Below are 27,473 nucleotides of genomic sequence, written 5' to 3'. Positions count from 1 at the left end.
TGAATTCGACACCTCTCTTCGACACGCCCATTTCTTGGATCCAGAAGTTTCTGGTCGTATCTTATTGGCGGGGACCCTGAATGTCGGGACGCTTTGTCATAAATATACCATGTTAATAATTACCTAATTGACTGGACTTACATTTATATAAATAATTCTGTGACTAACTGAACTTACAAGTAACCCTAGCCTCCCTCTAGTGACTCCGTGTAGCAATACGGGACGGATTAGACAATCTCATTTAATATATTCTTAATAGCTTGGAAAATCCGACTAAAAACCAGCTATTTGCCGATCACTTTCCTTTACAATTTTATCAATTTAACAATTTGATTTAATTCTAATTTGGAACCTCTACGCTCTTCTCGTGGTTTCGCGCGTTATTAAAAATATGGGTTTCTTTGTTCTGTCCCAGCATAAGTTGGCGTCTCCCGGACGCGACAGATGACTGTCACGTGGCCCCGACTCTAAGTGAACGTGTTCAAAAAAATATTGCTAAATTTCTCCGAAGGACGATGCTAAACCCACTTGAGAGCCCTCAACTTTCGATAATTAGTGTTGACTGAAATATTTTACTTTTTGGCCCATCCGTTCCGAGAATTAATAAATAAATTTCTACGCGTCCCGGCTTTTGTTACATTTATTTCTACTTTTTTATTTGTACTGTAGACGCAATCAGCTACATCGAAATAGCCCTTTTGAAGCCCTGTTAAATACACTTTGTAGCTGCCATCTGCACATAAAACTTCTGGGTCGGTTTTCTTTTTTCCACATAATTTTTAAAAGTCTTCATATTCATGGTCCATTTAATTTCAATAATACCGTCTTCTCAGATTCCATCAGGCGATTCTGCTATTGTGGGATAGTTTTTGCAAAGCATTATACCACATTGTTTTTAAATTTTTTCCCTAAATTGTTACTTACAGTTTTTTGTTCACTTCATCCGCTAACTTTCTATCGCGTTTCATGGCTGATGCGTCTGAGATTTGTTCTCCCATTTATTAACGTGATCAGAGTGGCACCGACTAAATTAAAACGCTCGTGAGGCCATCACTCTGCCATAACTTAACTCATGCCAAAAACAGTTTTCATGTTGATCTCGTCTCTTCTTCAACTTTCATGTCATCTTCATCAGACAATACGAGTTTTTCTGAAAAATGTGTCGCAGGATTATTCTTTGCATTTCAGCACCAATTTATGCATGCATAAACTTTTGATCACAAACTTAATCTTTTTGATATTTTGTTAACTCGCAGTTCTTGAGCTTTATTTTCTTTCCTTCTTTTAGAAACTTTTCAAGTACCTAACGTTTCCTGATTATGGTTTTGGTAACAAAAAACTAAGCAACTGATAGTTAGGAAATACAAAATATCTAAACGAAGATAAATACTGCGGATATTGTCGAAGTACAAATGACACAAAATTACATTTACTTAGATGTGACGTAATTCGCTCTGATTGGTTTTCAACCTATCATGGCGGTTTGCTGTATTTTGTAGTTTTATTTTATCAAAAATATTATCAATCTCTCTCATAATATAAAAATGAATACGTTTTTTATAATCCATGAATCATATTTCATTAGATAAATACATAATTTTAGTGATTCTCGGTTACTGTCATCATGCCTATGCACAATCGAAGATAAAAAGGTGTAAAATACGTGTAAAAAGTTTTTTATTGCACACATCTGTCTTTAATTATACTCGCTTCGGTTCTACTTTAACAAAGCTGTTCGTAAAATAAATAATGACCTCTTGTACTTAAGTATATATTAAATAACCTATTTTATTTTTTTAATCGCAGGCGCTAAAATACTATTGTAGAGTTGAGGAGACCCGTTTATCTTCCCTCTAAGCATCATTAAGGTCGTAGACCCGCATGATGGATTCTCCGCCATAGTGCGTTCAAGGTTTCAATCCGAATTCTTGTTTACGCTCTGGCCAGGTACTATGCCCTGGTTAAATAAACACAAATGACAAGGGTGCGTGTTCACTCGCCGGCGGGGTGGATTTCAATAGTCCCGTTTAGTGGCACCCCATTCCAGTGGGCGACGTTGGCACTTTTGCCCGTTCTGGCTATTTGCTTGAAGATTGGAGTCTGAAACTTAACAAAGTTAATATTGACCCAGAGGCCTTGTTGGAGGTGAATTTTAAAGTCAACTCATTCCGTGAAAATTTCGAAAATGTGATGAAATTTTCGTTTTTCTCGTCTCTCGTCGGCAATATTAGGGGAAGCTTTGACCCAGGTCGTTGTCATCATTCTATGGAACGGGGACGTTTCGCGTGCTTTATCTCGTCCTAGCGGCTCGACAGTCGAAATTTGGATAGGCGATTTTTTGTATTGCTTCTGGATATCGTGTAACGCGTACAGCGCTCGTCCACTTGTCTGTTTGCATCGTTATGGAGGTCTCTGGAGTGATGGTAGGTCGACCGCGTCGTCTGTGGAGCCTCGTGTGGAATTTTGGAAACATCCGCGATTTTTTTCGAATTATTTTTATAGGTTGCAGAACTGCTATGAACGTTGTAGAGGTCTGCCGTGAATACATTCCTGCTATGAATGTTGCTTTTGAGCGGATTGATGAACGTGTTCGAAACATAGACGATTTCGTAAGTACCCAAATAAACAGAGAAAAATCTAAAACCACAAATAAATAACTTGAGACAAAACTAAAATGACATTTATTATAATGTAACACCAGCAGTACAACACCATATGAGATATTGCAATATTCTTGTACTAAACAAAAGTCGGACAAGTTTATTAAAGATGGTAAATATCTTTGCTCGAGGGAGACGGTAAAAAGTCGGTGTATGAAAGCGTTTTACACCCCTGCAATATTATAGTATAATAGTAAATCATGCGTGTGTGTGTGTGTATGCGCGCGTTGAGAAAACATAAAAGTAGTGGCATAAAAACCGGGAGAGACAGGATGAGAAATGTGTGTGTGGTAAATATATGTGGAATAAATGACACGTGAGGATATTAGTATACGAAGGAGGAATGTAGCGCAGTCAACTCAAGAGTGAATTTATCATATGGCGGTAAATAATACACGGGGAGTAGAGGTTTCCGGATGGTGTAATGAAAGAGATTAAGACTGGTTTCATAAGAATAATACTTTAAACAAATGTTTGATGGAAGTTTAGTGGTTCTAAAAGTATAAAACAAGTCAAACTCATCTTGTCCGTGAGAGTCCGCACTAGGATTGACAGAGATAGAAGACCTCAACAGTAGGGCAGGTACCTTCTGTGCAAAAGTTTTACTTAGATACGGTAAAAATACTTATAATTTAATGAAGGTTTTATATTATACAGGGTGTTTATTAAACATACGGAAAACATTCGAAACGTTATTCCCTAGACTATTCTAAGAATATTTTGTCCCCTGATAAGTTTGGAAATGCTGCTTTATTCTGAAGATAGCGACAAAAATTTTCGACAATAACAACATTTCATTACCGAAATTTATATGTAAAGCTTCTTAACCTACAACAGTTGAAAATTACTACCTCCAGCTAATTGTAAGATGCAAGATTCCAATCTTCTCCTCACTGACTGCCGAACTCTTTCAAAAACACCAGAGTGGTTTGTTATTGAGTTACACCCAGCAATTATCCGATTTCTTAAATCTTCCACATTTTTCACTGGAGTAGTGTAGGAAATAATCCAGAGGGTTTAAGTCCGGGGATTGAGTAGGCCATAAGTGAGCTCCACCTCGACCAATCCAGCAATTTCCGTATGTTACTAAAAACTCACGAGCACTACACTAAAATGCGCTGATGCACCATCGTGCATAAACCAGATTGCATTTCTTGTTGCCAATGGTACATCCTCCAGAAACTTAGGCAGCGTTTATTCCAAAAAATTGTTATACATATCGTCGGTAAGTCTTCCTGGTACAAATACCGGTCCAATTAGCCAGTCACCCAAACGTTCAACGAAATATGATGTTACAAACGATCTTCAGGTACGTCACGTGGATTTTCTTCAGCCCACACATGGTTATTGTGAAAATTTCTTATTGCATTTCCTGAGAAATTCGCTTCTTCGGTAACAAGAATCAGCGTCAGTAGTTGAGGGATCTGAATCAATGTGTGTAAAAGCCATTGACAGAATGCTATATGTGGAGGAAAATCAGCAAGAAGTGCTCGAACACATTGTATGTGGTATGAGTACAACAAATAACCCCTAAGAATATTTCAAACAGTCCCATTACTTACATACAAAGTAGAAGTACCTGGATCTACCTGTATCATGTGCAGCACATTCTCTTCCACTTCAAGCTGTTTTTACTGTTATTGATCTTCCTGATCCTCCACTTCGTTTTAATGTGCCTGTTCCATGCAGACCTTGATGATTACTTTAGAAGGTTTTTCTATCAGGAACGTTACGGTCAGGAAATCGTTCAATGTACAACCTTAGCTTTTAATCAACTGCTATCAGTAAGTCTGTAAAAGAAATGCATGTTCATATAGTGATTCATGATAGAGGACGTCGGTCTGCCGATGATGTAAATCAGCGGATGAAACTTCTCTGCATATCCTGGGCGAGTGCCCGGGATTTGCACGTAGTAGAATGGCGCTCCTGGGGGACCTTATTTGGAATCCAAGGAACTGAGAGAAGTGTCAGCAAGGAAGCTTTTGGACTTTGTCAAAAGGACAAAACTACTTGCTGAATAGGACTAGTAGTGGGACGCACAATAGGCCTAATTAGACCGTGGTGCTATGGGACATTAGGACCAACCACTAGGAAAAAGAAGAAGAAGAGGACGTTACTAACAAAAGTTTAATTGTTAAAGACAGAAAATACACTTCAAACAGCCAAACGTCAATCAGTGTCAACAAATTCGACACATACAAAATGATCAATCACAAAAAGTGTTCAAATGAAATCCAAGTTCAAACTGGTTTCTTTTCAATGCACTTGCCTTCTTTTTTCTTAAAAAAAAATATACTCTGTAAACCGAGTGTAGTACGCCATACTTTTATTTCGACTACATTAATAATTTCAAAAATATCAAAATTGGTTTTGCCGAAAATTTTTCTCGCCTTGTATCTTCGGAACAAAGCGGCTTTTCAAAAATCATCAAAGGATAAAATATTCTTAGAATAGTCCAAGGAATAACCCGCTGTATATTTAAATATATGAGCAAAACACCTGTACATAATATTTTTAATGACCATGGGCAATACAATTTAATTATTAACAGGTAATATATTTGCAATATAAAATAACAAATTGGTGAAAACAACTGTTGAGTGTGTGAGCGCATTGTCATCGTTCAAGAAAAACCATGAGTTGTCCTGCCACAAATCTGAACTCTTTTAGGATTTTTTCACGTAGTCGTTGTAAAACACCTTGATAGTACACATGGTTCACTGTTTCATTTACTGAGTTACCGACTTTTTTTCTGTTGTTCATCAAATGAGGAATAAATTTTGCTTCAACTCGATTCATGTACAATCTGTCAGTCAAAATTTCATGGCATGGTCCAATTGAGCTGCTAACCTCTTTTGAAATGTCTCTGGCAGTCAATCGGAGCTTTGCATGCACCAGATCTTTGACCTTTGAACATGAGAGTCATCAGTTGAAGTCGAAGGCCTTCCTGGTCGAGGATCATCTTCAATTCACTGACGACAACTTTTAAATCCTGAAGATCATTCGTAACATTGCGTATAAGCCAGAGCATCATCCTCGTAAGCTTATTTCAGAAGTTGAAATGTTTCCGTGAAAGTTTTCCTTAGTTTCATGCAACTTACGTTGCACTGTTGATCCAGAAAATCGTACATTTCAAAAATCATGACAAACACTTAAACACATTACACTTTGGCATAGGTAGGCCTTTCGAACATTTGCTATAGTTTCTTAATTCTAATATTGTTTATTTTCTGACATTTTTTTAAATTTTATGTTTTTTTCCAATAATTTAACATAGTTGTTTTAAGATATCATTTTAATGGAGAGGTATTATTCGATGAATAATTTTTGTAAAGCCATGTTATTTATATTTTACTGGAGCATTTTACTGGACATATGTACCTAAGAATGATTTTCTGTAATAAAAAAAACACCGTGTAAATTTGTAAGTAAGGAGACAATTTATAACTCATCATATTTAATGCTTTATTTATTTCAAAATACTTTTCCATTAAACATACGCAGATCGATTGAGGTGTAACCGCGGAGGAAAGGCAAATATGGAAATCGAGAAAAATGGTAATGCTACAAACTGTTGCTGTGGCTAGGACTTTATAAACTTAAAGCGTTTAAAATTAATGGAACTTTTATTCAGCGAGTTGTTTTTTCAAAAAAAAAAAAACCAATATTCCAGGATCTCCATCGGGCGACTTTAGCCGTAAATAGAGGCGACCTTCTCCCCCTCCAGCATAATAAAAACTCAAACGCCTTTAACGATTCCTTTTTGGGCACTTCATGTGTGAATGAAAGATCTGACTTTAGCGAGGAAAACCGACAGAGTTACTTTCAGGCAATGAGAAATGGCGACGCATTTGTCACAGTCTGCGAGGAGAGCCGAAGAAGGTAACCAGACGAAAATAGAGCAGGAAAACAAATGCATCAGAGGAAAAACGCTCGCCGAAATCATTGCCGCTTTGCGGACGAGAAACGCCGAGATAAAACAAAACACTGTCTTTATATTCCTGTAAAAACGAAATGCATTTTATACACTACGTGGACATTTCACGCGCTGAAGAAATTGACGTCTTATCTTGTTAGCATTTTTTTTGTTGTGTTGTACGTTTAGAATGTGGGTTATTATTATTGTTAATAGCGTCGTGACATGACAGATAATATATCTAGATGTCAACATCAAATTGACTTTTATTTAATTGCATTTCATGGAACTGTAAGTTACATTCTTGATTTTTTTCCACTGTAGAGGGAAATTCACATAACATTACCTTTATCCCTAATCTTTTTTAAGCTTCTATCTAGAGAAAAAAATGGTAGACTAAGACTTTAGGAAATTATCTTTTAAGTCCTAATTAAATACAGGGTGTCTGGTAAGTATATCGCATACTCTTGGAGTGTATAAGGGAGGTCAAAATAACACTAGTTTATCATATTTTTTTTCCTAAAGTGCCCCTTAAAGGAGATACAGAGCCCCAAAGGGGTACCCAGTTATTTACCTTTTCGACTCTAAATTTTAATATTTTATGTAGGCCATAAAGGCTCATAAAACCATGCTACCGATGAGGACTAATAAGTCCGAAACCGGTCTGTGCCTGGTGGGTTAAACTGACAAACGATCCTAGCTGTTGTACTAGGTGTTGCGAGTATAATTCAATGCCGGTAGGGGCAATTAGCTCTCGGAGTAGTTGTTTCTCGCGGCACTGACGACTCAAATCTCCATCAGTCAATAAGACAACCAGCCCTAAACAACAATGTAGACCAATCATATGTTGTAAAGTTGCTTCCTATAGAAAAGTATCGTGGATATAAAGTCCAGCTGATACACGAATTAAATAAGGTTGACCCAGACCGCCGGTTGCACTTTTGTGAACAATTAATGTTACGGTGTGATGAAAATCCAAACTTTCTAGGTAGCATAATTTTTTCTGACAATGCCACATTCTATTTAAACGGCTAAACATTAAATAATTTTTTTAAATAAATGTCATTTTCTCGCAATATTTCGCATGTTATTTGAGATGGACCCATCAAACCTTACTCAAACCTCGTAACCTTATTCGTAAGAGAAAGCTTTATCCGAATGTGAAAAAATATACAGGGTGTTCGATAAGAAAAAACAAATTTATTGGCCGTCCAACTTTTCTGGGTCACCCTGTACACAACTGAATCATCTTAAAAGATGCCCCACCCGAGAACAAAATCGACCTGTCTCGGCGTTTTTTCAAAAATCACTCAGTATAAAAGTTATGAATTTTGTTCCAAACTTTATCATCACGCTGTATAAGAAATTATTTAATGGATTACAAATTATATGCATAGACCGGTTCAAAAACCATTGCACACAATCTTGTTGATGTCTTGAAGATATAAAATTTGTTTTTACAACACATATTTTTAAATTTTTAACTTCTCGATTTCAATTTATAGTTCTGTCTTATTTTTCTTAAGACTTCTCTCTCCCTTTTTTTTATATAACGAGTTTTATTATGAGAACAATCGAAATTACCTCTCTAGAGGTTAGTAAACCTCATATGTTATAAATTGGGCACCCTCGGGTTATTATTCGTTCAGTCGTTCAGCGGAAAAATGAAGTATAATTTGAGAAAAGGTCTTTGTATTCACTTTTTGTGATGGTTTTTCAAATATCTCGCTTTATGTGTGGCTACTTTGTATCATACTATAATTATTTCTATTGAATTTTTCGGATTACCATAAAAAATATGCGTTACCTGCATTATTTTAATTTTCACAAAAAGAAATAGAGTAAAATAATTTTACATACTTCCAATGCATAATGTTTTGATATAACAATAATGTATATTTAGTTGAAACTAAAATTTGTGTTAGTTATTTCTATGCTGAAGTTGGAGGAGAACATGAAATGTGTGGAATTTTCTGAAATTATCGGAACTTGAGATATTCAATTTAAAGCGAGTGACGATAGTTAGAGATTTAATAGTTTACAGACTGTGAAGGAACTTTCCAACTCTGTCAGTCTGGAAAGTTTACACTAAGCCGCCTTTGTGATATAGATATTTGGAGGGAAAACTGAGGTATACGAGAATGTACACTGAATTTTATATGCATTTAGCTTTAACGAATCTGGAACGGTTTACTGAGAGGAAAACCCATTGCAGGCAGCATTCATATCAAACAGTATTAAATATGTACATATTTAACTGCGTGTACACTCAGAAAAGTTTAACATTTATCGATCATATTTTATATGTATTAAGTTAATTGCCTAAGTTTTAAGAAATATCCACATTTAAAACTAAATGCTGGGAACATTTCAAAACTTGTAGCATGAGGTCCTTAAGTTAGCTCTTTGCAAAGAATTTTTCTTAAAAATAAATGTCTCATCTTTAAATTTATCTGTGAAAAAAGTAAAAAAAAAAATAAACAAACCATTGAGCTAAAAGGTATCAGTCACTGGTTATGATCCTTGAGAGGTTTTCCCAGATTTAAAACATACTACGTGATCTCTTAATGGTTGTGATCCTGGTAGTCAATCAGATTTTTTTATATGACAGCCACCATTACTAAATCATATCTATCAGCAGTAAGGCTTTGTGCCAATAGGCATTTAGTAGCAGCGACAATTAAATATGACGTACTTTATGGATTATATCCACCTATATCGAAAACATGTCGATACATAAACATCCAAACAGTTTGATCTTGCATCGGTCATCTCACTTCTGGCATACTGATGAGAGCTGATAAGTTCTAAACCGATCATGCTTGGTGATTCTACTGTAACAAAAACCAGAACGCCTGATAATATATTTGTCAGTTTCGGAAAGGTTTGGAATCTATTCACATGGTAATAAATAGCATCTTGATGAGTCGCCAGATAAAGTAATTGAAAGGTTTCATCTCATTGTTTTTGCCTTATAACCAAAATCAATAAATTTACAAGACTTAGTTGTCACTGCCACTTAGAAAAAGGACATCGTAGAAATTAGAAAGCATTTTGAAGAAAACTTTAAAACGTTGTTGCCATCTGGCGGGCATCTGTTACCGTACATCGGACGTCGACTTTGTCCATGGTAAAGGAAAAATCAATATTTGATAGTTCATACAGAAAAAGCGAAGGAATTCCAAAGTAGCAACAGGGTTACGGCGAAGGAAGGCAATTAATAGGGTTACCTATATTTAATTTCAGTTTTGTCATGTTAATTATTAAGATGAAATAGCAAAATCATTCCTAGAGCGTTCCCAAGATTCAGGAGGGGGAGTCAATCGACAAGATAACGAGTACCTAAGGCATAAAGAGGGAGACACCCTCTTTGTCCTTAAAGGTTTTAACTGATAAATAAGATGATAACAAAACTCCTTGGGTTTCCACACTGTCTGGTCTATTAAACTTTCTCGGGATTAATTTATAAATGGGTAATATCTTGATACCAAATTTTGTCATGTATCCGCGATTCCCTAAATCTTGGAAAACACGTTATGCATGCGAAATAGTAATTGATATTGTTTATTTGAATATGTTGTGTTATAGATGTTTTGTTTGTTTCAATTTTATACATTGCTATTAAAAACCTTTCTTAAGAAGTTCTAAGCGTTTTCTTGTTCTCTTTAACTTAAGTGACCCCTAAAGTGGTGTGTAGCCAAACCAAGGATTAAACACTACGTGAGAAATTCATTTCAACATTTCTGAGTTCCCACGCATCTTAATTCAAGTATACATGATAATTTATGAGCTCCCTTTCGCAAATAGATGTCGATGATACTGTTCGTAACGATGGATAAAGAAACAACCCCTCAAGTTACACTACTGACGAATACCTTAGCTGTTTACTAGATATTGTGAGGGTAATTCAATGCTGGATAGAGCTTTAATCTGCGGAGTGCTAGCTGTTTCCCACAATAGCATTAGCTAAAAAAATTTATTTCCATTAGTTTATGTTACTGCCGAAGGAAACAAAAGGCGACAAAGAATTTTGAATATTGTTGCAAACTTAATTTTAATCTATACCTAACACTCAGTGTTTTCTATAATCCAAAATCATTACTGCAAATCAAACAAATTAGTAGATGTGTTCAGCTACATTTTGTCGCTAGTAAACACCTGTAGCAACCTACAAACATATTATGTTTCCAATCGTGTTTCACGAACTTATTATATCTATCTGCCGTTTTTAATGACCTGAGAGTTGAATATTCTCATATCATTACAGTTTTAATAATAAATAACGTCAAGGTCTACCGGTTAGACGTCTTTAGGTAAATTACATGTCTTAAAATGCTTCTACCTCGTACACTATTTTGAATCTTCACTTAAAAACGGTATCCCCACTTCACTACAGCTCCCATGCCGTTCTGTTATAACTTGAACTTAAATTATTAACTGCCAAGGAAAAGTTCAATACAGAATGTTTGGCTTACGAGTTCTATCTGTGTTCAGTGTAATTCTTGTGCCAATAATCCTTACAGCAAAAATTGAAACAGGTATCAGTTTGAAAACTGTTATTTTGCAATTATTAGACAATTCTTAGCTATTGCTCCTAAATTTCAAAGGAAATACAAATAAAATATATGAAACACGTTTGTAAATTAATATTTTTGATGTACTGACAAACAAAATAGAAAAAGTTTACACCAATTTATGTTAGAGTTTTAAGTAAACTATGGTAGAAAATGAGTTTACTGAATTCACTGCTCGAGTAAGATAATTTAATTTTGTCATAATGCTTATAGATATTATTATCGTATTAAGTCACAAAGTCAGTAGTGCTTTCTAGAACGTTAAAAAAAAATTAATTATTATTTAAATTAAGTTATTTTAAATGCTATACTTACATTATCCTGTTTTTGAGACTGGTTTGAGACGCTAAAAGGAGAAAGGGCACCAAGACTTCCTCTACTAGAATTTGATCACAAAAGTTACTATTTGGGAATAATATTTAAGGTAAGCAAAAATTTGAATTCCATAACTTTATAGAATTACGAAATGATTCCTATTTCATTAAAGTATAAATTGTAAAAGTGCACGGTGTCCCAAAATTCACGAAAGAAATAATTTTGATAGAAAACACAAGTTTTTAATAAAAAAATGTATATTTTTTAATTAATAAAGTATGCAGTAGAAGGTTATGTATGGAGTAGCATATGGAGGTAAATGGCCTCCACGGCTCTTTTGTCGACATTTGCCATGACTGTTTTGCATAAATGTGGCTGCATTTCATTAATACAGGGCTTAATGTTCCTATTCAAGGCATGGGTGGTCGTGGGCTTGTTGGTATAAATCTTAGACTTCAAAAATCCCCAAAGAAAAAGGACAATGACGTTAAATCGCATGATCTGGACAGCCAATTATAATCACCAAAATGGGAAATTACACAACCAGGAAATGACTCATGCAGTGATTGAATTATTTCTCTGGCTGTATGGCATGTGGCACCGTCTTGTTGAAACCACATATCGTCTATATCCATATTTTGCAGTTTAGATACACAAGACTGAATTACCATATCGCGATAGAGAGCACTATTAATTGTTATTGCCTGACGAGCCACATTTACGAAGAAGAATGGTCTGATGATGCCTCCACACTCGAAATCCGCACCAAACAGTCACACGTTGTGGATGCATTTGTTTCTCAACAATCACTCGTAGATTTTCTGAATCTCAAATGCGACAATTTTGTCTATTAACGAAGCCATCAAGATGCAAATGTGCCTCATCGCTGAAGAAGATTTTGTTAAAAAAATCAGCATCCACTTATTGATCCAGAATTCATTTAACGAGCTCTTTTCGCTCTGCGTAGTCAGTAAGTTTCAATCAGTTCTTGAGTCAACTGAACTTTGTAAGAATGAAGATGCAAATCTTTCTTGAGAATACGCTGCAGAGAGCTTCTCGGAATGTCCAATTCTTGACCACGGTACCGAATTGATGTTCCTGGACTCTCAGCAACACTCTCACGAACTGCTTCGTTGTTTTGTGTTGAACGACTTGTTGAAGGACGACCAGAGTGTTTAAGATCACTAATTGATCCATTCTCCCCGAACTTTTCAATTATTCTCTTCACAATTGATGAAGTTAAATTACCCGATCATATTTTAATGAAAATTGCAAACTGTAGCTGCCAAATCTTCATTATTTTAAAAATATTACTCAACAATGAAAACACATTGTTCTTTCGCATGGCGCTCTAGTTTTGATGACTCTGAACTGTATTTTTTTTTCATTGCCAAACACTTTACCGTACAAATGGCGAAAACTTTTAAATCTTGCTTAAATTCTGGGACACCCGATATAAATACTTTGTTTTCCATTCTTCCAACGTGAACGTGAGTCTTATAATTGACTTCGTGGGTAATAATTATAGTTATCTATTTTTTGCCACAGGGAAGCTACTTCCAAGCCGAACAATTCTGTAGATATCATGGGATGCAACTGTTGAGCATAACATCGGCAGAAGAGAATGACTTCTTAGGGCAAAATGTTATTAAAATGGGCAAGTACTGTTTTTTACTTAGTCACAAATTGATTTAGGAACATATTGATCCGTAGGTATACATATTTTTAATTTTGAGTTTTTGTTGTATGTAGGGTGAAATCAAATCAAAGCGATCGAAGTATAAAGCAATTTGTTATTTTACAAATGAAGTACTGTTACTAAATTGAAGTCTATTCTGCGGCAACTATTATGTCACATTCGTGCAGTGATAACCAGTCAAACTTTTTGTATGTGACTGAAAATAACCGAACTCAAATTAATTCTAGTTTTTTCGAAATTCCTATCAAATTAAGTTGTCTAGGCAAAAGTATTCATATCACTTTTCAGAGGCTTTTATCTATAAATATTATATTTAAGTAAAATTTACTCAACTCATTACAAACGAAACTTCTAATATATTAGAAATGAAGTAGTTGTCATAGATACAATAAAATCCCTTATCACTCTTATATAAATAAATTTATTTATTTATGTATTTGTTACAAATGACAACAGAACTGAGAACATAGTAAAATAAAGTCAGCATTATTTTATTTTTGTCATGGCATGTAGGTATTTTAAAATATCATGTTTTGTACATTTTCCCGAAAATTAAGAATAGCCTTGTAGCTCAATGTAGCTACGATAAAACTTAAAAGACACTACCCTATATCACCTACCCTCTGAACACAAAACAACCCTGAAAACACTAAAGTCACCCCAACTACACATATCAACAACACTACCATTGTTACAAATATTACCATTTTTTTCCTTTGAAAACCTTATATTAATATGCTCATCCACACAAAAATTCACTTCCTACCCTATGTGCCATTTAAAACAACTTTTACGCTAAGTTCACTTATAGTACATTTAAACATACCCAAAATGAAACACTTCATTATATTTCTTCCTCTTACCACCCCCATAATCGTGGAATGCCTGGACTACTTCTATTCGTCGCAAAAAGGTCCAGCCTACACAACGACATCAAAATCACTCCGATCGCACCACGAAAAAAATTGATAAGAATTAATTAAAGTGTGTAGAACTTGACTAAAAAAGGTTAATTTTCAAATAAATTTCTATCTCTATATTTATTTAAGATTATTTGTTCATTTCGCGGTTTCGTAAAATAATTAAATTTTTATGAACTTGTTGAAAAACTAATGTAGCAGATTATATATTTTCGTAGTTTACGAAGTTTTCTAAAAAGTCTTATTAAATGAAGACAATGTTCTTCTACATCAGAAATTTAGGTATGCAAAAGATATCTGACCCTATAGACAATATTTCTATCTGTTGATTTTACGGCAACAACTACATCGGTTACATGTCCCGACTAGCTTTGAATTACACCAACATTATCTAGTAATAAATAATTATTCATAAAGGAGATTAAAATATAATAGGAAAACGCATATGGCTGAAATATTAAAATTGTTCAATAATGTAAGTATTAGAAGAAATATCTTCATTTTATTTAGGATTGTTTCTAAGATAATTGACCTCAAACAATTTCTCACGCAAAAATGTTATAGCGTGTTCAACAGTTCTTTTAGTTAAGTTAAAGAATGCTGATAAAAATAAAAAAGTACATGATAAAAGTTCAAAAAGCAAACAATAAAGTCTAAAGATATAGTAATGTCTGAGCAAACCTAAAGTTAAATAAAACTTTAATTGCTAGTTTAACTAGGAAAATATAATATGAAGCACTTATGACAAAAATTATTTTTAAAAAAGAAGTTAATAATTTCAGAGCTTAATAAATATATTTAGATTGAAATATCTCAGGAACGTTTAGACTGTGGCGTCATCTAAACAGTTATAAAAAACACTGTCACTCAGAATTTGATTATCTTGTTCTGTTTACGAGATATCTCCCACTTTTCGTCATATGATTATAGTTTTATTTGGACCAATCGAATTAAATTTTAAGTTTTTAACTATCTGACACTATTTTCTGGCAGTATTTTTTATCACAGCAATTAATTATAATACTATTTGATACGTTTTCATATCACTGCTACAATTAGAGTAACTTTTCATTAACAAAATCGGTGTGAGTTAAAGCCATAAAGGTTCGGAGTGAACCCCTTGAGTGCAATATTGGGCATTTTGATTATTTTACTCATTTGTGATTATATTTAAACTAAAACTATTAGAGTAAATGTCCTCATTACTGAGTGATCCCACCCTTTTTCATACCCAGATGCATTCATTGTCTCTGTCTGTTCCCATCGCCCCATTCGGTTATCTCATGATCGTGGCGTGGTGGATGGCAGTATGGCGTATGGTGTGCTTTGGAGTTGGACAAGTATCGATTTATCTAGTTATTCTAGCGAAAATTGTATTTACACGCAATGATTTAATTACAATAATAATTAAAGACAATATATTGTCTCGATTAATATTTGCTTAACTAAAAGGATAGTTACATTGCTATTTATAATTACGTATTTGTTAAGTACAATATAGGTTGTGGCAATCTATTCGTCCGATCAGTTCACCAATTCCTCTAATCGAGACCTAAAATATTGTCCCTAAAACAGATCTATGTAAACCACTGAGGCAGCTTACTAGTTTATGACTTTAATACAATGTTATTTAAATTAAAATTTAAAGAGAATGTAAACCAAGTCCGAGTAAAAAATGACTCAATAATAGTTAAAAGACCCCGCACAAACCTTATGGAAAATGGCATTCGGTCAAAATGGCTGAAATTGAAATATGATATAGCTCTCACATTCCTGAGCAAAAGTTGTCATGGGCCCAAAGCGATCCTATTATGTGTAAGTTTAAAAATAGAGAGCTTTGAAGCTAACGATTTCATAGCACTTTGCTGAAGTGCAGGATATGTGTATGTATATCTCCCTTTCTCCGTATGTGCAGGGTGAGTCGGTTTTTTGTAGACAAACTTTAACAGGATATAGAACACATGTTTTTAAAAAGAAAAGTTCCTATAAACATATGTCGTAGAAGGCTTCGTTTCCGAGAAACAGGGTGTTGAATATAATTTTTTTTTTCGAATTTTCATTATAACATAAACCAATGCTTAGATTTTTTTCATGTTCGGGGGATAATGCCTATTAATTAAAGGACATAAAACAAGCGATAAGAATGTTCAAAAACTTGCACAGTGGCGGAGTGGAGGGGGTGCTCAACCCCTTTCCTAAACAGAACTTCTACGTCAATGACTATTAAAAAAAAACTGTTATTTTCATTATCTACATACAGTTTAATAAAAATAATGTCCGTTCTTCTGTTTCGAAATTCCTGTGCGATTCCGAGTTATTTTGATTTTTAGTGTTTGATGTGGTACTAAATTAATTTATTTATTACCAATTATCGGCTAAATATTTAATTCTTTCAACGAAACCTACCCAAATATGGTTTGTTAAGGATTCTAAAAAGCCGAAATCTCTTATTCTTTATATGTTTCCAATGTAGTCAAAATAAATGTTTGTTATATCAAGCCATACTTAAATACAAGACTTTTATAAGTTGAAATCTGTCTAATACACTAATTTTAACAATCCTTATTTATCATGTGCAGCTTAAATACTGCAACTAAATTACAAAAAAAAATTGAATGATGTTAATGTTTATGGAGAAATTTTTTGAATTTATAACAATATTTAATTATCAACTTCTTAAAACTTTTTGGCAACTGCACAATAATGTATTGTATGTATGTAATGTAACATATTTCAACTTATAAAAGTCTTGTATTTGAGTATAGCTTGATATAACAAATATTTATTTTGACTACATTGGAAAGAGATAAAGAATAAGATATTTCGGCTTTTTAAAATCCTTAACAAACCATATTTAGGTAGGTTTCGATGAAAGAATTAAATATTTATAATTATAATTGATAATAAATAAATTACTTAATTTAGTACCACAACAAACACTAAAAATCAAAATAACTCGGAAACGCACAGGAATTTCGAGACAGAAGAATGGACATTATATTTGTTAAACTATATGTAGATAACGAAAATAACAGTTTTTTTAAAAAATAGTAATTGGCGTAGAAGTTCTGTTTAAGAAAGCGGTTGAGCACCTCCTCCACTCCGCCACTGTGCAAGTTTTTGAACATTTTTATCGCTTGCTTTATGCCCCTTAATTAATAGGCATTATCTCCCAAACATGAAAAAAATCTAAGCATTCGTTTACAAGTTATAATGAATATTCGAGAAAAAACAATTATATTCAACACCCCGATCTCGAAAACGAAGCCTTCTACGACATATTTTTCTTTTTAAAAACATGTGTTCTATCTCCTGCTAAAGTTTGTCTACAAAAAACTGACTCACCCTGTATACAGGGTGGTCCGAATTTTATGCAGGAAACTTCGAGGGTAGATAGATCTCTTTAAAATAATATGTGTTTGCCTTATAAACATAGGTCTGGAACGGCCCCGTTTTAGAGATACAGGGTGTTGAGGTTTTAACACAGGTGGTGTAGAAAGGAGTGTAAATAATTTTGTTGATGTGCTTACAAATTGCACTTACTTTTAAACATAAACAAATATTCTTGTAATATTATCGTTAGAAGTGTCTGCCACAAGGGGAATGTATTGGTATGAATAACTTGAGAACGGCGAATCTTAGGGAAAAAATTAAAGTCACCTTTTTTACGTATTTTGTGCATAAAATATAAATCAGTTACAACGACATGTAAAAAATGCAGTGGCGTAGGTTTTTTTGTAAAAAAGGGCGTGACCCCTGTCCAGTTGTACATCACTGGTTGAACCTTTAAAGCTCATATTTCAGGAAATATAAGGCCTACTATCATACATTATATGTACCAAATTTTATTGAGATCGGTTAATAGATTCCGGAAAATCAATTTTTTTGACAAGTTCAACACCCCGTATCTCTAAAACGGTGCCGTTCCAGACCTATGTTTATAAGGCAAACACATATTATTTTAAAGAGATCTATCTGCCCTCGAAGTTTCCTGCATAAAATTCGGACCACCCTGTATACGGAGAAAAGGAGATATACATACACCGACACATAGGATCGCTTTGGGCCCATGACAACTTTTGCTCAGGAAGGTGAGAGCTAAATCATATTTCAATTTCAGCCATTTTGACCGAAAGCCATTTTCCATAAGGTTTGTGCGGGGTCCTTTAAATCATATTACAGAGAAAAAATCAATTCTAAATTGGTTTTATATACCTACTTAGAATAGAGTCAAAAATCACTCAATTGATAGCAGTAACTCGGATTTGAGTAAAGCTCACTCATTTCTGATGCATTAGTTTCACTCAGTTGTACTCATACTAATAGAGCGAAAATTTCACTCAATCGGGTGTGGACAGAAATTGATACATCATTGAGTAAAATTGAATGAAATTTGAGTGAAATTGTGTAGTTAATATCTAAAACCAAAGTTTACGCTGGGTCTAATGTTGGTTTACCTACCCATCTAATACATTATTATTTACTATTCGTCTTATATTTGAATTCCAGGACTGTCTACTGAGCGGTTCTGGACTTCGGGATCTCGACTGCCAGATGGTAAGACGTGGGTATGGATGTCTACTGGTAGGCCATTCTCTTTCAATAACTGGTTTCCTGGTGAACCCAACAACGCCAAAGAGTACAACGAGCAGTGCGTGGAGACTAAAATAAACAAGGATGAGCTTAAGTGGAATGACGTGAATTGTACAAGACAACTATACTTTATTTGCGAAATATCTTGGCCCACGGATTGCTATAAATTGTTAGAAAAAATTAATTCTACGCAAGTTAGTGATGTGAATTTACCTGCTGGTCTGATAGATGTTAGGTAAGAGTCAGCGTTTAACGCATTAGAAAAAAAAACAAGTTGCACAGTCTTTCTTTTCTACAAATACAGGATGGTCCTAAATTCGTCTATTAAATATTCGTTTATTCAAAAAATAAATAACATTTCATAGAAGGTGTAAAAAATGAGTTAAACATTTTGAAGGCTTAGAATAGTAAAAAACAAATAGAGAAAAGTTCACATGACATGAAATTGGATGATATCTACACGACAACAGAAAAATTTAAAATTTTATTTTAGTAAATGATTTAATAATATTTTTTTAATAGAATTTAATATATTTTTCTTGTTTCAGAATTCAGCCTTAAAATATGGTGGATCAGAAAAAAAAAACAAGTTAGATTATACAATGGATTACATTTTACTTGTATGTATCTTCTGAAGCAATAATAAAAAATACTGAATGTATATTTTGAATAATGTATGTTGGATTTACACGGCCATTTATTTTAAAAATATGAAATTTAATAATAGTAATAATAATGATAATAATGATAATAATAATAATAAAAATAAATAAATGAAACAAAAAAAAATATAATAAATAAAAATAAAAATTGCACACCTCTAAACCTATTAACGTAAGAACAGTCTTTCGTCTTCAATTCAGTAGAACAAATGAAAATAAATTGGTCATCCAAACCGCTTCATGACACTATAATAATATTAATCAGGAACAAATAAATAAAGATCGAACATTTCTACAGAAAGGTCATAATACCCTGCAACTGAATATTTTACACTTGCCAATGGAAAATCATAAGACACAAACGTTTTAGGGTTTTTTAAAATCTGTTACAATAAAGAAAAATTATGTATACAGGATCAGTCAAAAAGTCATAATAATAATGGGTTGCAAACTATTGGCAGGTGTTGAGTATACAAATAGGCATAATACAATAACTAAAACTATACATCAAGCAATAGCATTACACAACTGCAAAAAGTCAAAAATCTATATTAGGTATATATACACACTACAAACAGTATTAATAAATATTATAAATTATATTGGGACCTGACTATACGGATTGACAAAACAATCGCACATAACAGACCGGAAATAACATTTCAGGATAAAATCGAAAAGGTCAGTTATAAAATTGATATAGCAGTAACATTTGACTAAAATTTAATACTTAGAAAAGAAAGAAAAATATCAAGAACTGGAAATAGAAATAGAAAGAATTTAGAAACAAAAATTTATTATTGTTACAACTACAGGTATCACACCACGCTCGTTCAATACACATCTCCCGCAAATCAATTTATATCAGAATATTCATACTGTTGTTGAAAAAGCAGGAATTCTTCAAACATGTAATATAACAAAACTTTTTTTAAATCAAAAATGAATTTTTGATGGACTTGATTTTAGTCTGTCCGTCGGGAGGATATATCAGTGGAAGCTGTAAAGAAGAAGAAGAACACTAACAAAAAAATTTGTTTGCCAAAATAATACAGATTTACCGATTTATTGATTTTTAATTAACAAAAAAATTTCATCTATCAGTGATCTTCCAATTAATTGAACTAAATTTAACTAAATAATTAGAAAAAATATTTTTAGTAAAACAGAAGCTAACAACTCTAATGTTCGTTCCTTTACTTAAAAAGTATGATATATTTCTCTAAATGTATTAGTTGATCCAATGGTATTAATTAATAATAACATTAACTAAAAGCTTCCTGTTTAACGGACAAGGTCAATTGTCAAATCTCACGATTTTTTTAATAGAGAGCGAATGATATAAAAACAATGACCATTAATTGCTTCATCAGGTCTTATCGAAAGCGGAAGGAAGGCATTATTTTGAAATTGCTTCCCTGATATCGCGGAGTACTCCGATAGCAACTTATTTAATTAGATCATTGCTCAATTGTTCAAGTTAATTAAACGTATTTCTAAAGTGCACAGAAAACGGAGAATGTTTGAAAAGAAGGTCCTATAAGTTTTAATAAAACTGAATCTATAGATTAGTTCGTGATACAGTTTTTGTATAATGATCAAAATATAATACTAATAGTAAGGTTCCGAAAATTTACTGTGGATTTTTGAATCATTAACGACCTTTTTGATGTGCGCGATATTAATTAATTTTTCATTGCGAGACTTTTTAGCTTGATAAAACTATTTTCATTAAAATAACCCTAAATTGATCCATTTGGTGCAAGGGTTTATTTTACTATTTTTTTTTTAAATTTTTCAACAGATGGCAAAATACCCAAAAAATAAAGAAAAAAAAAACGAATACCGTGCCACAAATAAATAGGTAACTTCAGACAACAAAAGTGAAATTTTCGGTAAAAACCCCCAAATATGGGTAAAACTGAATTTTTCTTAAATTTTGACCAAATATATCATTTTCGTAGTATTTTGATGCCTCTGTATTTCTCAGAAAATTCACTATTGTGGTGAAAACTGGTTCAAATATGGGTCAAAACTGGTTTTTTTCCTAAATTTTGTCCAAATACATAATATATCATTTTCGTAATATTTTATCAATGACATAGTTGTCATTGATAAAATGTTGTTGTTGTTCACTTATTTTGACCCAAAATTGTTTAATATTTTATCTAAAAAAATTTGAAACATTAATAATAATAATAATAATAATAATAATAATAATAATAAAGGCATTGAAAAAGTACGTTCATGTAAATATTAATTATATTAAACTTTATGTGATTTATGCATAAATCAATGCATAATTACTTCTCTCCAAAATGATTAGTCATCTTTAGACGATGTTTTTGTACTTCATGTCTACTACTGTTTTAACTTAATGTTTAAGCAGATATCTTTTATGTATAGTTATAGTAATAGTCCGAGAGCCCGAGGTACATTTTAGTTATTAGTTATTAGTATTAGTTTGTATTTAATCGTTAATATTATGCACATATATGATTTTGTGAAATTTAAGCTTTCGTAGAATAAAAAAGTGAAGGTTTTTTGCAAAAATTAAATTGTACAAATTTGTTCATTGTTACTCAGTAAACAAATATACGATTTTATTGTATGGGCGACAAGATATACAGGGTGTCATTAAATGAAGTAGCAAAAATGGTATCAGTGAATGTAGAGCCAAAAATAAGAGGATTGAAGTAAAAATACCTTATATGAAAGTTGCACCCCTGAGGCGATATACCCTCTTAAAGGAGGGGATTGAAATTCACATTTTAATTTTTTTCTTTAACATGAGGAATGCTAGAGACACAAAACTTGGTATATGCATCCTACTAATAAAGACAACTTTTCAATATTTGTTCGATCAATGGCGTATTTTATAAAGGAGTGAAACAGTCAATAGCAATATATTTTTATAAAGTTTTTATATGAAGCAAATTATTTATTTAAAAATATTTATAAATAAGACTGATTTATTGCGCAACATTTTTACCTCTTGTAATTTTTCGATAAAACCGATAGTTTTCTAGTAAAAAAATTAGATGCGTCATCGTTCACTAATGGGGTAATTGCGAAAATTTGTCAAAATAAAGTAGGCGGATATCATAACAAATAAACTGTTATTTATCATATTAATGAATTGACACTTTCTGTCAACCAATTATTAGTACCAATTGATTAAATTATTATCAGAATAATTGGCAATTAATATTTACATACCAATGACGAATGCTTCAAGTGTTTTTCGAATCCACAAAAATAGTAACGATGCAGTAAGATTATACCACCAAAGATACCCAAACCGACCGATTCCTCATAGACAAACATTGGCCTCGGTGGAAAGAAGGCTTCGCGAAACTGGTAAAATTCAGTCCAATCGCCGGAAGAAGGCGTAATGTCCGAACTGTTGAAACTGAGGAAGCTATACTGGAACATCTGGAGCAAGACTGTGGTAGAAGCACAAGACAGGTGTCAGGCAACTGCAAGCTTCTCACAGTCTTGCGTGGAATGTAGCTCATGAAAATCTTTTATACCCTTTACACCATCAACCCGTGCAAGAATTGAATGACCCTGATTTACCTAACCGTGTGGATTTTTGTCAATGGTACATTAATATTTCCAGGCACAACTTAAATTTCCTAATGAATATACTTTTCACCGATGGAGCAAATTTTCCTAGAGTAGGTGCAGTAAACCTTCATAATGTTCATTCATGGTCGGAAGAAAATACTCAAGAAATATTTGTTTCAAGATGTCAACATAATTTCACTATAAACGTTTGGATGGGAATTGTAGGAAGTACTCTAGCAGGTCCTTTTATTCTTCCGCACAGGCTTGGAGCGGCCGAGTATCTTAGATTTTTGAATTAAAATCTTCCAACATTACTTGAGGATGTACTCCTCGCTACACGTCAGGTGATGTGGTATATGCACGATGGGGCGCCTGCACATAGTTCACCTGCCGTTAGAGAATGGTTAAATTTAAATTACCCGAATCGCTGGATTGGTCGTGATGCTCCTGTTTGTTGGCCTGCACGTTCACCTGACCTAACGCCTATGGATTTCTTTTTGTGGGGACACATAAAAAGTATTGTTTATGCCACTCCTGTTGCCTCCTTAGAAGAACTACGCTTAAGAATATTTCAGGCAGCAGATGACTTTCGCAATAACCAAAAACTGTTTGTGTGAGTGCGTTATAAGTTCAACAGACGTATTAGGTTATGGTTGCAGCAAAATGGAAATTATTTCGAGAATATTCTTTAAATTTAATTTTGCTTTTCTTGTTTTGCGTTTGTATTAAATTTTATTTCAGTTAAATAAACATTAAACGTTAAACATTTTTCATTAATTAATAGTAAATTATTCTTAATGTTATTATTAAATTACCAGCTTATTGACAGAAAGTGTCAATTTATTAATATGATAAATAACAATTTATTTGTTATGACATCCTACTTTTTATATTTTTCGTAATTACCTCTTTATTGAAAGACGACGCATCAATTTTTTAATAGAAAACTATCGGTGCTATCGAAAAATTACAAGAGGTAAAAACATTGCCCAATAAATCAATCTTCCCAATCAATATTTTTAAATAAATAATTTGCTTTATATAAAAAATTTCTAATAAAATATTACAATTGGGTTGACTGTTTCACTCCTTTATAAAATACGCCAATGATAGAACAAATATTGAAAAGTTGTCTCTTTATTAGTAGGATGCTCATACCATGTTTAGTGTCTCTAACATTCCTCATGTTAAAGAAAAAAATTAAAATGTGAATTTTAATCCCCTTCTTTAAGAGGGTATATTGCCTCAGGGGTGCAACTTTCATATAAGGTATTTTTACTTCGATCCTCTTATTCTTGGTTCTACATTCACTGGTACCATTTTTGCTACTTCATTTAAAAGCACCCTGTATAATGCGGATAAATGTTGCACAAAAAATGTTGGCGCTTTCCTCTACATCAATTTTCTCGATATCGCTTTCATGTTCGCTCGAATCGATATCTATATCTTCTTTTTCCTCTGCTTCTGAAAAAAAGTACGATAATATGTATAATATTAATCAATCAACTATAGCAGGCATTAGTCCATTGAAAAGTTATATATTTGGGGTTGCAAAAGTCAGAGCACGCAATTTTATTTTTTGGATATTGTGCAAAACCGTACTTATCTTATCAACTTCCACGTCACCTGTTACATGAGTGTTGTATAAAAATGAAAACGTAATATTGACAGTTAGAAGGAAGCACAAAAAACAAGCGCTTAGGGGGGCATTCTGGAAGAAAGCCTAAAGAGTTGAAGATAGTTAGTTGAAGTGCGAACAGTGTGGAGATCGGCAGTAAGACGATCGGCGGGCAGTGTGACAAAGTAGTGTAAAATTAAGTGGTTAACCAGTATTAGTTATCAAGTAATATTCTTTAAGTACTTTGTTGTTAATTGTTCTATGAAATCTTATGATTGTGATGTTTATATATGTTTCATGATAATAATTCTTTGTATGTTTAGCTTCCATTGCTTTATGCTCAAGGGCATATATTTTTCTAAGGTAAAATTGTTATAATTATTCTTAACGATTGCTCATTATTTATTTTATGATAAAATATGTATATCGTCGTGGGCGCCCCCGACTTTTCAATAATGACTCCTTTGTTTTACAGCTAACTTGTTTTTGTAGTGATGACGTTGTTCGTAAAATATAGATGTCTCATGATAATAATTCTGTATATGTTTAGCCTTCATTGTCTTACGCTTAGGGGCGTATATTTTTCTAATATAAAATTGTTACAATTATTATTTAAGGTTGTTCATTATTTATGATATGTTCAAATATGTATTTTGTCGAGACCGCCCAGATAGTGCAATAACGACTTCTTTATTTCACATTTAACTTGTTTTAAACAAGATCATGTTGTTCTTTGATTTCTTGTGTCCACTTTATGTCACACGTTTATACGAGCCTTGTTGCAGTTACTAACATTTTCGCCCGTGCGGAATGAATCTGAATTACGCTGGATAGCCTCCCGTATGGGACTCCAGTGTTAAGAAGGACCTTCCGAAATCTCAACTTTAGCTGAGTAGCCTCCCGTATGATGGGACCTCAGTACCTTCCGGCTCTGCCGGCTAACTAACACCAAATCTCTCCAGTTTTGCTTGGAAGTGTGTATGACTAATATGGGGTTAACAGATGACATTTAGTGACACATTAAATGGGACAAGACTTATTTATCATTAGCAAAGGATCTTAATTTATTCCTTTGGATAGTGGTTGTTTTTGTATTTATATTTGGGTGGTAAGAGCAACGATCGTGGGTTTCTCTGCCATGCTCCTTCCCCACAGGAGCTCTAGGTGAACCTGGCACTCTCATTTTATGTTTGATGGTTGTTAATGTTTTTGTTGTTCTTTCTATTTGTCACATGTTTAATTTGAATTGTATGTAAATAAAGGTTAGGTGTATTTACTCTGCTTTTGTTTTATATAATTAAACCATACATCCCCTCTACAAAGTTAGTAGCCAGCGCCTTCCGGTCAATTAAAAATAGATACACACAACGTAGGGATTCCTTATGACGATCACATATTTTTGGCCACAACTACGTTTACTTATTTTTTGTCAAACCTAGGGTTGTTATACTACAATATCAAGAAGGGGTTAGAGTAAAGTTAAATCCATGTTTGTGGGGTCACAACCCTTGTGCATCGGCCGCCATCTTGTAAATAGAGCTGTGAACGGTTTTTATAATACTACTTACTATATTGGCCAAATTATTCGTCGCACAGAAAATGTTTAAACACATTTTTTGTTGCAAATTAAATTCGCTACAAATTTGGTTCCATAACTTTTAGTCGTAAGACCAAAAATAACAAAGTTATTAACGAAAATAGATAAAAATTTGGGAACAAATTTTCTTTTGGTCGTTATAACTATTTTTCTGATCATTTTACAAAAAAATACATCAGGCATTATGATAGAGGGGTTTTCGAGGAATAATTTCCATTACAAATTTTTTCAAATTTTATTTATTTATTAGGGTTTTACAGTGATGCGAAATTTACACTATTCTCCAGTACTAGTAAGTATACATTAATATGAATGATTAGGCATAGGAGGTGTCCTTCAAAGTTTTCTTCCAGTTATGCTACCACGTGCGTGCGTGACGTATATAATTGTGAAAAGTATTTTGAGTTTTGTGGACACTATTTTGAATTTTGTGGATAAGAGCTGGGTTTCAGTGTTGTCCAAGCAGAATCAGATGCAGATACCCTCATCGCTCGACTCAATCACTATTGTCGCTGAAGGTATCGACATTCTTGTCTTGCTCACGGTATTTGGAAGAACACATTCAAATGTCTTTTTTTAAACCATCAAAAGGACGTACAGTCGAACAATTATATTGTCGGTCAAGTTTTATGTACGGAGACGTCATTGTGGATAATCTGTTGTTTCTCCATGCCTTCTCAGGAATTCAGCAGCTTAAAACATCGGTAAAATGAAATTCACAACCCTGGAGACACGTCCTGAGTTAGCTAGTGGAACAGCGTTATTCCTCAATGAGAGAGTCTACCCTACTTTGCTCACTGCCGTTGGCGAAAGTTTTTTCATCTCTTTATATGGTGGCAATAAAGATGATGATTCTCTTGACAGTCTTAGATATAAACGATTCGCCAAATCAGTGACAAAGAATACATTTAATTTGTCTTCACTTCCTCCACACAAGACACGGCCCGCTTATACAGCCTCCGAGTCCATCATCATGTCCAGTCATGGCTCGGGAATTACAACGACCCTCAAGACTGAGTCTGGAAAAAGTATGGACAAATATTGATGCCTGTTCAAAGTTCAAAACCTCCAGCACCCCCTGAGCTTCTAAAGTTGATATTCTGCCGATGCAAAGGAAACTGTGGAGCAATGTGTGGATTTCGGAAGGCAGGCCTCAAATGTTCTACAGTGTGCCTGAATTGTTGTGGGGAGACATGCAGCAACATAATGGAGAAATCAAAATTGATCGAGGAGAATGATTTTGAAGATGAACTGCCAACAATGACGCCACTTCATTCTCCATCCTTCCTCAACAATTCAATATCGGAAACTCAACCAGATCTTGAGTCGCAGCCTGGCCCATCAATGAG

The 27,473-nt window shown here is 33.5% G+C and overlaps 1 protein-coding gene across 1 annotated transcript; it reads left to right on the top strand.

Annotated features, from left to right (window-relative positions):
* The first annotated feature begins 10,962 nt into the window (after nucleotides 1-10,962).
* LOC108909931 (perlucin-like) lies at nucleotides 10,963-19,354 on the top strand. Its single transcript, XM_018714404.1, has 5 exons — nucleotides 10,963-11,114; nucleotides 11,483-11,574; nucleotides 13,014-13,122; nucleotides 18,594-18,912; nucleotides 19,226-19,354. Exons 1-5 carry the CDS (start codon nucleotides 11,039-11,041, stop codon nucleotides 19,236-19,238), a joined length of 609 nt encoding a protein of 202 aa, XP_018569920.1. The 5' UTR covers nucleotides 10,963-11,038; the 3' UTR covers nucleotides 19,239-19,354.
* The last annotated feature ends 8,119 nt before the right edge of the window (nucleotides 19,355-27,473 follow it).

This window comes from Anoplophora glabripennis, unplaced genomic scaffold, assembly GCF_000390285.2.
Source record: "Anoplophora glabripennis isolate ALB-LARVAE unplaced genomic scaffold, Agla_2.0 scaffold408, whole genome shotgun sequence".
In the NCBI taxonomy this organism is placed as follows: Eukaryota; Metazoa; Arthropoda; class Insecta; order Coleoptera; family Cerambycidae; genus Anoplophora; species Anoplophora glabripennis.
Note: the sequence above shows the minus strand (reverse complement) of the source record. Positions and strands in the feature narration are given on the sequence as shown.

What these genes read in the sequence shown, in the direction of transcription:
- LOC108909931 (XM_018714404.1), top strand. Translation starts at nt 11,039, where the DNA reads ATGTTTGGCTTACGAGTTCTATCTGTGTTCAGTGTAATTCTTGTGCCA. An exon ending in TACAGCAAAAATTGAAACAG is followed by an intron (nt 11,115 to 11,482) that starts GTATCAGTTTGA and finishes CCTGTTTTTGAG; the next exon opens with ACTGGTTTGAGACGCTAAAA. An exon ending in ATTTGGGAATAATATTTAAG is followed by an intron (nt 11,575 to 13,013) that starts GTAAGCAAAAAT and finishes TTTTTGCCACAG; the next exon opens with GGAAGCTACTTCCAAGCCGA.